The sequence below is a fragment of the Hyperoodon ampullatus genome (genome assembly GCF_949752795.1).
Source record: "Hyperoodon ampullatus genome assembly, chromosome: 11".
NCBI lineage: Eukaryota > Metazoa > Chordata > Mammalia > Artiodactyla > Ziphiidae > Hyperoodon > Hyperoodon ampullatus.
The window spans coordinates 98,238,405-98,253,602 of NC_136924.1; the positions used below are offsets into that span (position 1 = coordinate 98,238,405).

The 15,198-nt window shown below is 37.7% G+C and overlaps 1 protein-coding gene across 2 annotated transcripts in view; it reads left to right on the top strand.

Annotated features, from left to right (window-relative positions):
• FERRY3 (FERRY endosomal RAB5 effector complex subunit 3) overlaps positions 1–9,626 on the top strand; it is a gene marked incomplete at both ends in the record, with an annotated part of 35,313 nt that extends 25,687 nt beyond the window's left edge. For both annotated transcript variants that reach the window (XM_079715872.1, XM_079715871.1), the window contains 3 exons: positions 8,095–8,152; positions 8,864–8,931; positions 9,534–9,626. In XM_079715872.1, coding sequence (XP_079571998.1) covers positions 8,095–8,152; positions 8,864–8,931; positions 9,534–9,626 — 219 coding nt within the window. The remainder of the gene's footprint in view (positions 1–8,094; positions 8,153–8,863; positions 8,932–9,533) is intronic.
• Positions 9,627–15,198: the final 5,572 nt, after the last annotated feature.

A 15,198-nucleotide genomic window follows, 5' to 3' on the forward strand; every position in this document is an offset into this window, starting at 1 on the left:
GGTGGAATCCTATTGTACATACTCCCATATCTGGCTTCTTTCACTCAGTATTGTGTGTGTGAAATTTATCCATAGTACCGTTTGTGGTTGTAGATTGCTCATTCTCATTGTCACATAGCGTTCCATTGCATGACTGGACCACAGTTGTTTAGTCATTCTACTATTTGTGGACATTTGGGTGCTTTCCAGGTTTTGATTATTGCGACGAATGTTGCTGTGAACATTCTAGAACATATGTTTTGGCATTTCTGTTGGATACATACTTAGGGATGGAATTCGTAGACGGTAGGCCAGGCACCTGTTTAGCTTTGGTAGATCCAGTCAAATAATTTCCCAAAGCGATTGTTGAACATAAAAAATGAGAAAGACAGACAGCTGTTTCTCACCTTCTGCTGATGCTTATGAAACCGATTCATATGAGTGTGTCAGGAACCTCCGAGGCACAAGCTTGAGATAAAGGATAGTCTTGCAATTTCCCTCAGGGGTGCATAAACCCAGGAAATAACTCTTATATCTACCATCTAAGACACACAGTGAAGACCTAAAAGTATATACCAGTTAATCACCTCTGCAGTTCAGCCTTACTCTAATTGGAAGATTCAGGTTAGGTAGTCAAAGTGCGGCCACTAACTTTAGATAGAAGATATTGTCTGTGATCATAATTAGAACTGGCATCCTCATTTCAATTTCACAGGTTTAGAATTTACTCTGTGTGTGCCGTGCCCACTTATCATCTAAAGTATAGCCACCGGGCCCAGTTTCCTGCCTCATTTCCGAAGTCTGAAGTGTTTCACATGATCCGTTCAGCTTCTTCAATGGATTTCTTTCACATGTGCTCTCACAGATGTGACGCTAAGATTTAGTCACTTGGCTGTTAGTTAGAACTCATGATCAAAAGCGTTCTGTGCTTACCTGACCCACTGTGTTGTAGACGCCACCTACTGTATAATATATACTAAGGGTTACTTCCAGAAGAGAGCTCCTTACAGGACTACAGGCCACATCCCACGATGACACCCAGTAAATCATGTCTTCTTGTGACCTTGTTGACTTCTAAAGCTTGTGGTTTAGAGTCCTCAAAGCCATTCTTTTCAGGTGCTGGTTTCAATCAGAGAACAAATGACGGGGGTGCTTGAGATGGAGCCTCTGTGTGGGCAAATGGGGGTTTTAAAAACCACCTGGGTGTGTATTTATGCAGGTGCCTGCAGCTTTCTAGTTTCCTTTCTGATCCACCTGCTGCTAAGTAGCGCTAAGCGAAAGTAAACAGAATGTGAGTGTTCATATCATCTGAAAATTAAATTGTCTGTCACTTCGAAGATATCCTGGGATCCTGCCCGGAGCTGGTATTTTGGTGTGTTCTCTGTATAGCACTGATGAAACTTTGCGTTAATTCACATCATTCTGAAGAGTTCGTATTAATTTGGCTCATAGATATTTGCTCTAGACCGTGCTATTAACCACACATACCAAAAGCAAGAAAGCAAGATATTGAGGGATAAAAGGGGATGATCTTTGGAGAAGTGGGGCAGTGAAGGGACTTGATTTTTTCCATCTACTTTTGGTCAAACCACTAGAACTATCCCTGTTCTAACTTGTGCTTCAGTCTTTCATCATTTCCATCATGATCCTGACTTTAATACAGTGGGATCATATGTATTCTGTATGTTGGTGCTGAAGCCTGGCCCTTCGGAAGCTCTGTGCTCACACTGCACAATGGTTGTCCTCATGTAAGCAGTGCTTAGCCTTGGCCTTAGCCTGAGATGTTTCAAAGGCTAATCGTAGATGACAATAAATTACAGATAAGACAAGCTACTGTCAGATAATGCTTTTTTATATGTAAAAACGTGCTTTATTATAATAGTATGAATAGTAATAATTCCTTGATTCTGATTATTTCCATGGTATTTTGAAAAAATGTTATGTTTTAGAGTAGCATTTTAAGGTGATGCAAATACTCAGTTATACTTTAGCATTTATTCCCGCATATGATCCTTCAATAAAATGTTTAATGCAAGTGAAGGGTAAGTAAATAAAACACCACTAATGAAAACCAACAGGAACAATGAAACCTAAAAACAGATACACAAAGACTTTTGAGGCACTGGAATTGTGAGACACGGAGCATAAAATAGTTGATTACTGTGTTTAGAGAGCTTGAAGACAAGCTTAAAATGTCTTCAAGTAAAAAGATGCTGTGAAAAATGACCTAGCAACTACAAAACTGAGTTTTTAGTTACTGAAAGAAATTTAAAAGACCTAAATAAATAGATATACTATGTTCATTGGTTGGAAGACTCAGTACTGTTATCTGTTCTCTTCAAACTGATCTATAGATTTAAATCCCAATCAAAATCCTTATAAGGTGATTTTGGAGATAAAGCTAATTCTAAAATTTATATGAAATACACAGGACCTAAAACAGTCAAAACAATTTTGAAAAAGAACAACGTTGGGGAACTTACAGCAATTGATTTCAAGGCTTACAAGCTTAGCAAGCTACAATAACCAGTAAAGTGTGACACTGGCAAAAGAATAGACTGTGGATCAAAGGAACAGAATAAAGAATCCAGAAATAAATCTGTACATATATGGTCATTTGATTTACAGCAGATATGCCAAGGCAGTTCAGTGTGAGAAAGTGTAGTGTTTCCAACAAGTGGTGTTGGGAAAATAGGGTATTCATACAGGAAAACAAAAAACCTTGAGCTTTACCTCAGAATCATACATAAAAATTAACTTAAAATGGATCATAGACCTAAGCCAAAAAAGCTAATAGTATAAAACCTCTAGAGGAAAACACAAAAGAAAATCCTGGTATCAGATTAAGCAGAGATTTGTTAAGACACCAAAAAAACATAAACCGTAAAAGAAAAGCTTAATAAATTGTGCTTCATTAAGATTTAAAACCTTTTCTCATCAAAAGATACTGTTAAGAAAATGACAAAATGCAGGTCTCAGACTGTCACGTGACCTTGAGTGGTTTACTCTACCTTTCTCAGTGTCCTAAACGAAAAAGTTTATAAAAGTTGTTTTTTTGTGAGATACAAATCATGTATATTGTAAAGTTCCATGTAAATGTAAGACATTATTATTGTAGTTTTCAGAGCTATCAGCATTTCCTCTTAGCCGCAGGTAGGTATTTCTTAGTCACCTTGCTCCCTCTGTACATTTTTTAAAACTAGGCAGAAATAAGCCAAAAGACAAAAACTTGTCACTCCGTGCATGTGTGTACTCCCGTAAGGCACCGTGGCTCTCTTGTAACAGCCTTGGCAGTTACGAGGAAATATTCTTCCTGAACTTTGAAGCTAAGACGTATTATAAACTTAATTTAAACATCAGGCAATTCTACTAGTCATTTTTATAAGCTTCCAGAGTCTTGGAAAAGAGGATTCTTTACGTTTTAGCCCTTTTGGCAACGAGACCCCTTTTATTTATCAATCTTAAAAGTATCTTGGACACGAAAAAGTAGTTTCCTGGGAATTCCCTGCAGTTCAGTGGTTAGGACTCTGCACTTCACTGCTGAGGGACCGGGTTCGATCCCTGGTCGGGGAAGTAAGATCCCGCATGCCATGAGGCACAGTCAGAAAGAAAAAGAAAAAAAAGTAGTTTCCTCTCAAAGCCTAATTCTCTAGCTACAGAGAAAGTCACTTTCTTTTTAAATGTCCATGGATAATAAATGATTCACTCACTCAACCTGTATGCTTGAGCATCTGTATGCTCAGTATTGCAGGAGGCATCATCATAAAGGTAAATAAAAAGTGGCTCCTGCCCTTAGAGAGCACACACCTTAGTAAAGAAGACATAGATCCCATCTCCCTACCTATTCCTCTACCACCGCCCCCCACCCCCCCCCAAAAAAGTAAAATGTGATCATGGAGATAAAACAAAAACAAAGTACTTTGGGAGTTCAGAGACACCATTTGTAGCTGGGGAACTAGGAAGTACTTCATGAAGGAGAGGACGGTTAGGGAGGGAAGAGCAGGTTTCAACAGATGGAAAGAATGGGGAGGGCATTCTAGGCAAAAGAAATGGCTTGAGGAACATGGGAGGAGTGGGTGACAGGCATTGCAGATCATGTTCAGGAAAAGGCGGACAGGCAGGCTGGAGTGAAACCTCATTTTTTAATTTAAAAGTCATAGAAGATGAGATAGTGTGGGTTCTAAGGTAATTAGCCTTAAATACTAAAGAGTCTTAGATGATATTCATGCGGCAGTAGGAAGCAATTGCAACTTACTAAACAGGAGTCTAATGTGATCAGAAAGGTATTTCAGATAAATCAGCCAAATCAGTTCGAAGGGGAAATTCTGGGGTCCAGGAAACTGCGTGGGAAGCGATAGCAATAACTAGACCTGAGATCGCAGAGACCGTCAGAGATGGGTGAAGACCTGGGATAGCTCAGTGACACTCAGCCCAGGAGAGGGGCCGGCACGTTTCATGAAAAGTGTGAGTAATGCCGGAGAGGCCAATTAGAGCAAGACTGAGAGAAGGTTAGGTAATTATAACCCAAAATATAAAGTAAATATCTATGAGTCCATACTGATATAAACAAATGCTCGAATAAGTAAATGAATAGGGGAGAAGAAACAAACCTCCCATGCAGAAGAATTCCAAGTAACTTATGTAGGTACTCCATCCTCAAGGAGGGGAGCACAAAATCTCCACCTCTTAAGTGTGGGCTGCCCACAGTTAGTGACTTCTTTCCACAGAGGTCAGAGGGGAAGGTCAGGACTGGGGACCTTAAAAACACCACGCCAGCCAGGTGTTCCAGGCTCACATCACTAGTCATAAATCACATGGATTATCTACCCTTGACATAGTGTGATGAAAATGAGACTTCACCTCTGTAGTCTTCCTGCCCAAATCCATAGCTTCTGTCTAATCATGATGCAGACATCAAATTCTAATAGGGGACGTCCTACAGAGTTCCTGATCAGCCCTCCTCAAAACTCAGGCTCATCAAAAACAAGGGAAGTCTGAGAAACTCAGGGCAAGAGAAGCCTGGGGCGACATAATGACTCAATAGAGTGAAGTGTCCTGGATGTGGTCCTCGAACAGAAAACGTCATTAGGTAAAAGCCGGGGAAATCTGCGTGCACTATGGATTTGAGTTAATAATAAGATATCAATAGTAGTTCAGGTTTTTTTCTGGTTTTTAAGTAATTTGTTTATAGTACTGCATTTACAAAGAGAATAGTGCACCCAGTAGAAAGAATAAAAATGTATTTGGGGTTTAATTTTTAACTGACTGCAAATAGAAATCCTTTAGTGACCTCATGGCAATTTGACAGTTATGATTAAGTTCAATAAAAGTACATGGGGTACTTGGAAGATCAGATTCTAGCTGCTGCTTTCTAACAGCCTCTGATTCATCTGGCTCTTTAAATGATAAGGGCTAAAGCCCTTATTTGGTGAGGAAACATTTCCAAAATGAACTTTTAGGTTCTCTCTTAATTTTCTCCTGTCAATTGTTAAAAATAGGACTTTCTGTGTCTGTGTCTGTGTGTGTGTTGGTTATTTCACCTCAGTGTCATCACCCGAATTCCTATAACTTCACAATTGTGATTTTACAATGTAGAAAAAATTCAGTTGTTGTAGTCTGCTATTGCTTTAGATGTACATATCGCTGAAAACCCAAAGTAGATTAGAAGTGCTAAAGGATTTTCCTGCCATTGTTTGATGTAGTCTGGTTTCTTTATTCCTTTTTTTAAAAATTTTATTGAAGTATAGTTGATTTACAGTGTTGTGTTTAATTTTTGTTATATAGCGAAGTGACTGTTATACATATATATATTCTTTTTCATATTCTTTTCCATTATGGCTTATCACAGGATATTGAATATGGTTCCCTGTGCTAAACAGTAGGACCTTGTTGTTTATCCATCCTATATATAATAGTTTGCATCTGCTAATCCCAAACTCCCAATCCTTCCTTCCCCCGACCCCTTCCCCCTTGGCAACCACAAGTCTGTTCTCTATGTCTGTTAGTCTGTTTTTGTTTTGTAGATAAGTTCATTTGTGTCGTATGTTCTCCTTATTCTTGATAGGTACGTGGACAGCCTCACTTCTAGGGCTCTACTAATATAAGATGTTAACAGGGGAAACTGAGTGTGGGAGTGTATAGCAATTCTCTGTACCATTTTCATAATTTTTCTGTCAACCTAAAACTGTTTCAAAAAATAAAGCCTATTTTTTAAAAGCCATCAGGGTGATACTGTTTTGGATCTATTAAATTAGTAAATATGTTAAATAATGTTTTAAATAATATTTAAGTGTCCAAATGCTGGTGAACAATATGATGAAATTGGATGATGCATACATTGCTAATGGCTAATGTAAACTGATAATACCTTTTAGGGAAAAACTTGAATTTTATTTCACTAATCTATAGGAGTAAGTATCCCAAGAAATTATTCAAAAAACAAGACATCTATAGATGTAGATACACACATGCATCATGTACATAAATATGTCCACTGCAATGTTATTAACAAAAAGGGGAAATTGAGTTATAAGAGGCCATTTAAATAAATTATGATGCATTAACTCAATAAAACAGCAGTTTTTAAATTGTGTTCTGAAGATACCCCCAGGATGCTAGCCCCTTCTGGGGGTCAGCAAAACTAAAAATATTTTCATGATAATACTAAGACATTCTGTGCCTTTTGCATTCTCATTCTTGCTTGAGCGTCATTGAATTCTTCCCGAAGCTGTATGATCACACAGCAGATTGATGCAGAGGCAGATGTGAGAGTCCAGATGTCTTCCGTGAGGCCAGGCATTAATGAGAGTTGTAGATTTGTAAGGCATTGCCCCTCTTCTGACTCAAATTTTTTTGTTTTGGAAAATATAGTAACTTTACATTTAAAAAAATACATTACATTAACATATGGTGGGTTTATCGTTTTTAAATGAAATTAATATTTTAATTTTTTTCTGTTTTAATTTCTAATGCAATAAATATCAGGAGACATAATCCACATAGACAAAAGCTCAGTGTAGTCCTCAGTGGTTTTTAAGAGTGTAAAAGAGATCCTAAGGCCCAAAGAGATGAAGGATCACCATAATGAATTAATAAACATATTTTATTGTTACAGTTACAAAGACTTGCAGCATGGGAAAGTAATTTGATAATAGTGAAAAGAAATAGAATTTAAAATGGCACAATCGCTGATCATGACCACAGAAAAGTATAAATGTGTGGGTTGGTTGGTTTGCAGCACACATGCGCTCATTTGGTCAAGGGTTAGGAAGGAGCGTCCAAAAAAGAGCTCATTTGGTTTGTTAGGTGGCTGGGATAGGGCGCTTGTTTGTTTCTGGTACTTTGTAATAACATGTTATACACAGAAAACATTTTTTTTAATTTAAATTTATTTATTTATTTTTGGCTGCATTGGGTCTTCATTGCTGCGTGTGGACTTTTCTCTAGTTGCGGCGAGCGAGGGCTGCTCTTTGTTGCGGTGCAAGAGCTTCTCACTGAGGTGGCTTCTCTTGTTGCGGAGCATGGGCTCTAGGCTCATGGGCTTCAGTAGTTGTGACTCGCAGGCTCAGTAGTTGTGGCTCACGAGCTCAAGAGCACAGGCTTAGTAGTTGCGGCGCACGGGCTTAGTTGCTCTGTGGCATGTTGGATCTTCCCAGACCAGGGACAGAATCCGTGTCCCCTGCATTGGCAGGCACATTCTTAACCACTGCGCCACCAGGGAAGCCCCAAGGAAACCATTTTAATGCATTGCTTATTCAAATATTGTACAATTTAATAGAATTATTCATGCTAACATATTGAGAGAAGTAGGTGGAGTTCCTATGTCACATATATTTGTCTTTAGAGTTAATTATGTAGAAAGTTTTAAGGGAATGTTCATTTTAAAAATTATATTGACTAGGCTAATTCAGTTAGTTTGCATTCCACAAGTATATTCTAACAGCTGGAACAGGTTACATGCCTAAAAACCAGAGGAAATCTAGCTGAAATTAGCTAGTGGTTGCCTGTAAGTGGATGATCAACATTATAGATAAATTAAAATCTGACCATATATATATTTTTTTCTTTCTTACAAAGTTCAGTTAAAAACATGATTTGTTTTGTTTCTGTTTTTAGGAAATGACTATACCGTGGTGCTTAAGGAGAGCAGAACTTGTGTTTAAGTGTGTCAAAGGTAAACAGAACCTTATATTTAACAACAGCGACCTATATTTCTTCCTTGAAAATATTGAAAGTAGAGCAAGCCAGGAGAAAGAATTGTAGCAGTTACCCCTGTCATCTGGTGCCTCAGTTAAATGGTTTAACAAGCAAATATTTCATAGCGGCTTTTTTATCTACCTTTTTCCAACCACAAAATAAAATCTCCAGCCCTCCTCTTTTTTTGGGCCGTGTCACACGGCCTGCAGGATCTCAGTTCCCTGACCAGGGATTGAACCCGGGTCACAGGAGTGAAAGCCTGTAATCCTAACCACTAGGCCGCCAGGGAACTCCCTCCAGACCTCTTGAAATGTGAGGCTATTTGGACATTGATGGAGCTTACTGTCTCTTACCTTTTATTTTCTTAAAAAGAAAAGAAAATAGAACTATGTGTTTAATTAATCTTTAATAACCTGTTTTGGCTTCATTGTGTGGAGGCAAAATAGGACTTAAGAAATGATCATTACAAGTGTTTTGACGGAACTATGTGAAACCTCTCTGGCCTGGAGAAATAAGGATTGCAGAAGTTTATCTGGCCTTCAGGCTTAACCTTTCCTACAGGCAAGTAGCTACCTAAAAAGTCAAGACGTGCAGCCCCACGATGAAAATTCAGTTTATTTTCAATAAAGGACTGGTAGGTTTGAAGACCAGAACTCATAATTCAGCAAAGTCTGTTGTTCTATTTTAGGTTTCATGATGGAAATGGCTTCATGGGATGGAGGAATTTCTAGGACAGTGCAATTTCTGGTACCACAGGTGTGTTATCTGGACAGCTCTCACCCCAGTTCAGTCTCTGTTGTGATATTCCTCGCAGACATAGCTGGGCACACTGCAGTAAACTCAAAATAGCATAAGAAAATGCTAGCAGCTTTCTGTGTTTTAAGGGGAGAAGTGTTTGGATGCCATCAAGGCACTTAACTTACTGTCAAAGATGTTAGTATCTGCCACTCAAGGGATCTTTGATTAAACCCCAAAGCTGAACTTAACTCATCTTTCCTCCCCCGCCCCACATTTATGTTATATAGATTCATAAAGAAGGACATGAGCAGAGAATGATTCCGTGTTCTATGTAGAATTTAGCAAAACTTATCACTGAATGCACTACTGTTATCTAGGGTTTTTTCTGGTAATCAGATTTATTATTTGACAGAAATAGCGTAGGTTCTCAGAGGCTGGATCCAGAGAAACACCCCTGCCCACAGCTGTGCAGTTAAATCAGCTCTGAAAGATAGTGTTCACATATTACACTCCATGTCTAGAACTACCGCCATGACTTCCATGTTTTAAAATACTTAAACATTTTTTTAATCAGTGATGATTTAACAAGTGCAAACTTTTTTTTTCTTACCTCTTAACAGAGCATTTCTGAAGAAATGTTTTACCAACTTAGTAACATGCTTCCCCAGATCTTCCGAGTATCATCAACACTCACCCTGACATCCAAGCACTAAACCCCCTAGATATCTGGCAGAAGAGGATGCGTAAACTATCCAGGAACTTGAGATGTGCTGGGATTCTGTCAAGCAAAAGACGCCCAGAAAGAGGACTTGCCACCCAAGCCACGAATCAAATCATGATAAACATCTGTTAAACGTTCCAAAATCCACATGCCGTACAGACTAGTGGTCAGCCCCTTACTTATACAGTTATTCTTTTTTTTCTCACACACACACACACACACACTGTATTTTATTTTTACAAGAGATAAACTGACACCAAGCATTGTAAATGGATGACCACAAAAAAAGCAACAATGATTGCCATTACCAAACATGAAACACACTCATACTATGTCGTAATATTGATATTCAGTCCAGTAATCCTCCACTGTAACAGCTCCTTTACTTTGCAGTGAAAATTGATTTGTATATTTTTTGCCTCCGAGTCCTTGTGGGATTTTTTTTTTAATTCAAACAGAAAGTCACAAAAATTATAATCATCCTCATCAGTTCACTCAGTCCCATGTAATTAATTTTTTTTCATCTTGATCTTTTGTTAGCACTTTTATGAATTCATCAGTTTTCCATTAGAGTTCTGAAAATGCTTATTCATTCAGTTCAGCAGTATGGTCAGTTACCAGAAACCTGTACTTGTCAGAGTCTTTTCCATGAATTCCTTGAAGATGAAACCCTTTTATAGGAACATTTTTGCGAAAGCATCAGAGTACACCCAGAACTGTCTGTAAATGACAAAAGACTTAAAAATGACCACGGTTAAAGATTTGATGGAAGTTCATTATAATGCAATTGACAAGGAAATTTAGTTATTTCTGAGATACACATTTTAAAGTAATAACTAGAATTATGACTTATAACATTATACCAGAACGTAAGATTTTTAGAAATTTCATGTAATGTCTGAAACATTTATATTAACATATTTCCATACAAATAACCCAAAGAAAGTTTAGTATTAGTTGTTTTTTTGTTTGTTTTTTTACACTGCAGATTCTTATTAGTCATCAATTTTATACACATCAGTGTATACATGTCAATCCCAATTGCCCAATTCAGCACACCACCATCCCCACCCCACCGTGGTTTTCCCCCCTTTGTGTCCATACGTTTGTTCTCTACATCTGTGTCTCACCTTCTGCCCTGCAAACTGGTTCATCTGTACCATTTTTCTAGGTTCCACTTACATGCGTTATTATACGATATTTGTTTTTCTCTTTCTGACTTCACTCTGTATGAAAGTCTCTAGATCCATCCACGTCTCAACAAATGACTCAATTTCGTTCTTTTTTATGGCTGCATAATCCATTGTATATATGTACCACAACTTCTTTATCCATTTGTCTGTCGATGGGCATTTAGGTTGCTTCCATGACCTGGCTATTGTAAATAGTGCTGCAATGAACATTGGGGTGCATGTGTCTTTTTGAATTGTGGTTTTCTCTGGGTATACGCCCAGTAATGCCAGTAACAGGATTGCTGGATCATATGGTAATTCTATTTTTAGTTTTTTAAGGAACCTCCATACTGTTCTCCACTGTGGCTGTATCAATTTACATTCCCACCAACAGTGCAAGAGCGTTCCCTTTTCTCCACACCCTCTCCAGCATTTGTTTGTAGATTTTCTGATGATACCCATTCTAACTGGTGTGAGATGATACCTCATTATAGTTTTGATTTGCATTTCTCTAATAATGAGTGATGTTGAGCAGCTTTTCATGTGCTTCTTGTCCAGCTGTATGTCTTTGGAGAAATGTCTATTTAGGTCTTCTGCCCATTTTTGGATTGGGTTGTTTGTTTCCTTAATATTGAGCTGCATGAGCTGTTTATATATTTTGGAGATTAATCCTTTGTCCATTGATTTGTTTGCGAATATTTTCTCCCATTCTGAGGGTTGTCTTTTCGTCTTGTTTATGGTTTCCTTTGCCGTGCAAAAGCTTTGAAGTTTCATTACGTCCCACTTGTTTATTTTTGTTTTTATTTCCATTACTCTAGGAGGTGGATCAAAAAAGATCTTGCTGTGATTTATGTCAAAGAGTGTTCTTCCTATGTTTTCTTATAAGAGTTTTATACTGTATGGTCTTACATTTAGGTCTCTAATCCATTTTGAGTTTATTTTTGTGTATGGTGTTAGGGAGTGTTCTAATCTCATTCTTTTACATGTAGCTGTCCAGTTTTCCCAGCACCACTTATTGAAGAGACTGTCTTTTCTCCATTGTATATCTTTGCCTCCTTTGTCATAGATTAGTTGACCATAGGTGTGTGGGTTTATCTCTTGGCTTTCTGTCTTGTTCCATTGACCTATGTTTCTGTTTTTGTGCCAGTACCATATTGTCTTGATTACTGTAGATTTGTAGTGTAGTCTGAAGTCACGGAGTCTGATTCCTCCAGCTCCGTTTTTTTCCCTCAAGACTGCTTTGGCTATTCGGGGTCTTTTGTGTCTCCATACAAATTTTAAGATAATTTGTTCTAGTTCTGTAAAAATTGCCATTGGTAATTTGATGGGGATTGCATTGAATCTGTAGATTGCTTTGGGTAGTATAGTCATTTTCACAATATTGATTATTCCAATCCAAGAACATGGTATATCTCTCCATCTGTTGGTATCATCTTTAATTTCTTTCATCAGTGTCTTATACTTTTCTGCATACAGGTCTTTTGTTTCCCTAGGTAGGTTTATTCCTAGGTATTTTATTCTTTTTTGATGAAATGGTAAATGAGAGTGTTTCCATAATTTCTCTTTCAGATTTTTCATCATTAGTGTATAGGAATGCAAGAGATTTCTGTGCATTAATTTTGTATCCTGCAACTTTACCAAATTCATTGATTAGCTCTAGTAGTTGTCTGGTGGCATTTTTAAGATTCTCTATGTATAGTATGTCATCTGCAAACAGTGACAGTTTTACTTCTTCTTTTCCAATTAGTATTCCTTTTATTTCTTTTTCTTCTCTGATTGCCATGGCTAGGACTTGCAAAACTATGTTGAATAATAGTGGTGAGAGTGGACATCCTTGTCTCGTTCCTGATTTTAGAGGAAATGCTTTCAGTTTTTCACCATTGAGAATGATGTTTGCTGTGGGTTTGTCATATATGGCCTTTATTATGTTTGTTTGTTTGTTTGTTTGTTTTTGCCGTACGCGGGCCTCTCACTGCTGTGGCCTCTCCCATTGCGGAGCACAGGCCCCGGACTCGCAGGCTCAGCGGCCATGGCTCATGGGCCCAGCCGCTCCGCGGCATGTGGGATCCTCCCGGACCGGGGCACGAAACCATGTCCCCTGCATCGGCAGGCGGACTCTCAACCACTGTGCCACCAGGGAAGCCCCATGGCCTTTATTATGTTGAAGTAGGTCCCTCTGTGCCCACTTTCTGGAGAGTTTTTTATCATAAATGGGTGTTGAATTTTGTCAAAAGCTTTTTCTGCATCTATTGCGATGATCATGTGGTTTTTATTCTTCAATTTGTTAATATGGTGTATCACATTGATTGATTTGTGTATATTGAAGAATCCTTGCATCCCTGGGATAAATCCCACTTGATCATGGTGTATGATCCTTTTAATGTGTTGTTGCATTCTGTTTGCTAGTATTTTGTTGAGGATCTTTGCATTTGTATTCATCAGTGATATTGGTCTGTCATTTTCTTTTTTTGTAGTATCTTTGTCTGGTTTTGGTATCAGGGTAATGGTGGCTTCATAGAATGAGTTTGGGAGTGTTCCTTCCTCTGGAATTTTTTGGAAGAGTTTGAGAAGGATGGGTGTTAGCTCTTCTCTAAATGTTTGATAGAATTCACCTGTGAAGCCATCTGGTCCTGGACTTTTGTTTGTTGGAAGATTTTTAATTACAGTTTCAATTTCATTACTTGTGATTGGTCTTTTCATATTTTCTGTTTCTTCCTGGTTCAGTCTTGGAAGGTTATACCTTTCTAAGAATTTGTCCATTTTTTCCAGGTTGTCCATTTTATTGGCATAGAGTTGCTTGTAGTAGTCTCTTAGGATGCTTTGTATTTCTGCTGTGTCTGTTGTAACTTCTCCTTTTTCATTTCTAATTTTATTGCTTTGAGTCCTCTCCCTCTTTTTCGTGATGAGTCTGGCTAATGGTTTATCAATTTTGTTTATCTTCTCAAAGAACCAGCTTTTAGTTTTATTGATCTTTGCTATAGTTTTCTTTGTTTCTATTTCATTTATTTCTGCTCTGATCTTTATGATTTCTTTCCTTCTCCTAACTTTGGGTTTTGTTTGTTCTTCTTTCTCTAGTTCTTTTAGGTGTAAGATTAGATTGTTCATTTGAGATTTTTCTTATTTCTTGAAGTAGGCTTGTCTAGCTATAAACTTCCCTCTTTGAATGCTTTTGCTGCATCCCATAGGTTTTGGATCGTCGTGTTTTCATTGTCATTTGTCTCTAGGTATTTTTTGATTTCCTCTTTGATTTCTTCACTGATCACTTGATTATTTAGTAACATATTGTTTAGCCTCCATGTGTTTGTGTTTTTTACATTTTTTTCCCTGTAATTCATTTCTAATCTCATAGCATTGTGGTCAGATAAGATGCTTGATATGATTTCAATTTTCTTAAATTTACTGAGGCTTGATTTGTGACCTGAGATGTGATCTATCCTGGAGAATGTTCCGTGCGCACTTGAGAAGAAAGTGTAATCTGCTGTTTTTGGATGGAATGTCCTATAAATAACAATTAAATCTATCTGGTCTGTTGTGTCACTTAAAGCTTCTGTTTCCTTATTTTTTTTCATTTTGGATGATCTGTCCATTGGTGTAAGTGAGGTGTTAATGTCCTCCACTATTATTGTGTTACTGTCAATTTCCTCTTTTATAGCTGTTAGCACTTGCCTTATGTATTGAGGTGCACCTATATTGGGTGCATATATATTTATAATTGTTATGTCTTCTTCTTGGATTGATCCCTTGATCATGATGTAATGTCCTTCCTTGTCTCTTGTAACATTCTTTATTTTAAAGTCTATTTTATCTGACATGATATAGCTACTTCAGCTTTCTTTTGATTTCCATTTGCATGGAATATCTTTTTCCATCCCCTCACTTTCAGTCTGTATGTGTCCCTAGGTCTGAAGTGGATCTCTTGTAGACAGCATATAGATGGGTCTTGTTTTTGTATCCATTCAGCAATCCTGTGTCTTTTGGTTGGAGCATTTAATCCATTCATGTTTAAGGTAATTATCGATATGTATGTTCCTATGACCATTTTCTTAATTTTTCTGGGTTTGTTTCTGTAGACCCTTTTCTTCTCTTGTGTTTCCCACTTAGAGAAGTTCCTTTTGCATTTGTTGTAGAGCTGATTTGATGGTGCTGAATTCTCTTAGCTTTTGCTTGTCTCTAAAGCTTTTGATTTCTCCATCAAATCTGAATGAGATCCTTGCTGGGTAGAGTAATCTTGGTTGTAGTTTCTTCCCTTTCATCTCTTTAAGTATATCATGCCACTCCCTTCTGGCTAGTAGAGTTTCTGCTGAGAAATCAGCTGTTAACCTTATGGGAGTTCCCTTGTATGTTATTTGTCATTTTTCCCTTGCTGCTTTCAATAATTTTTCTTTAATTTTT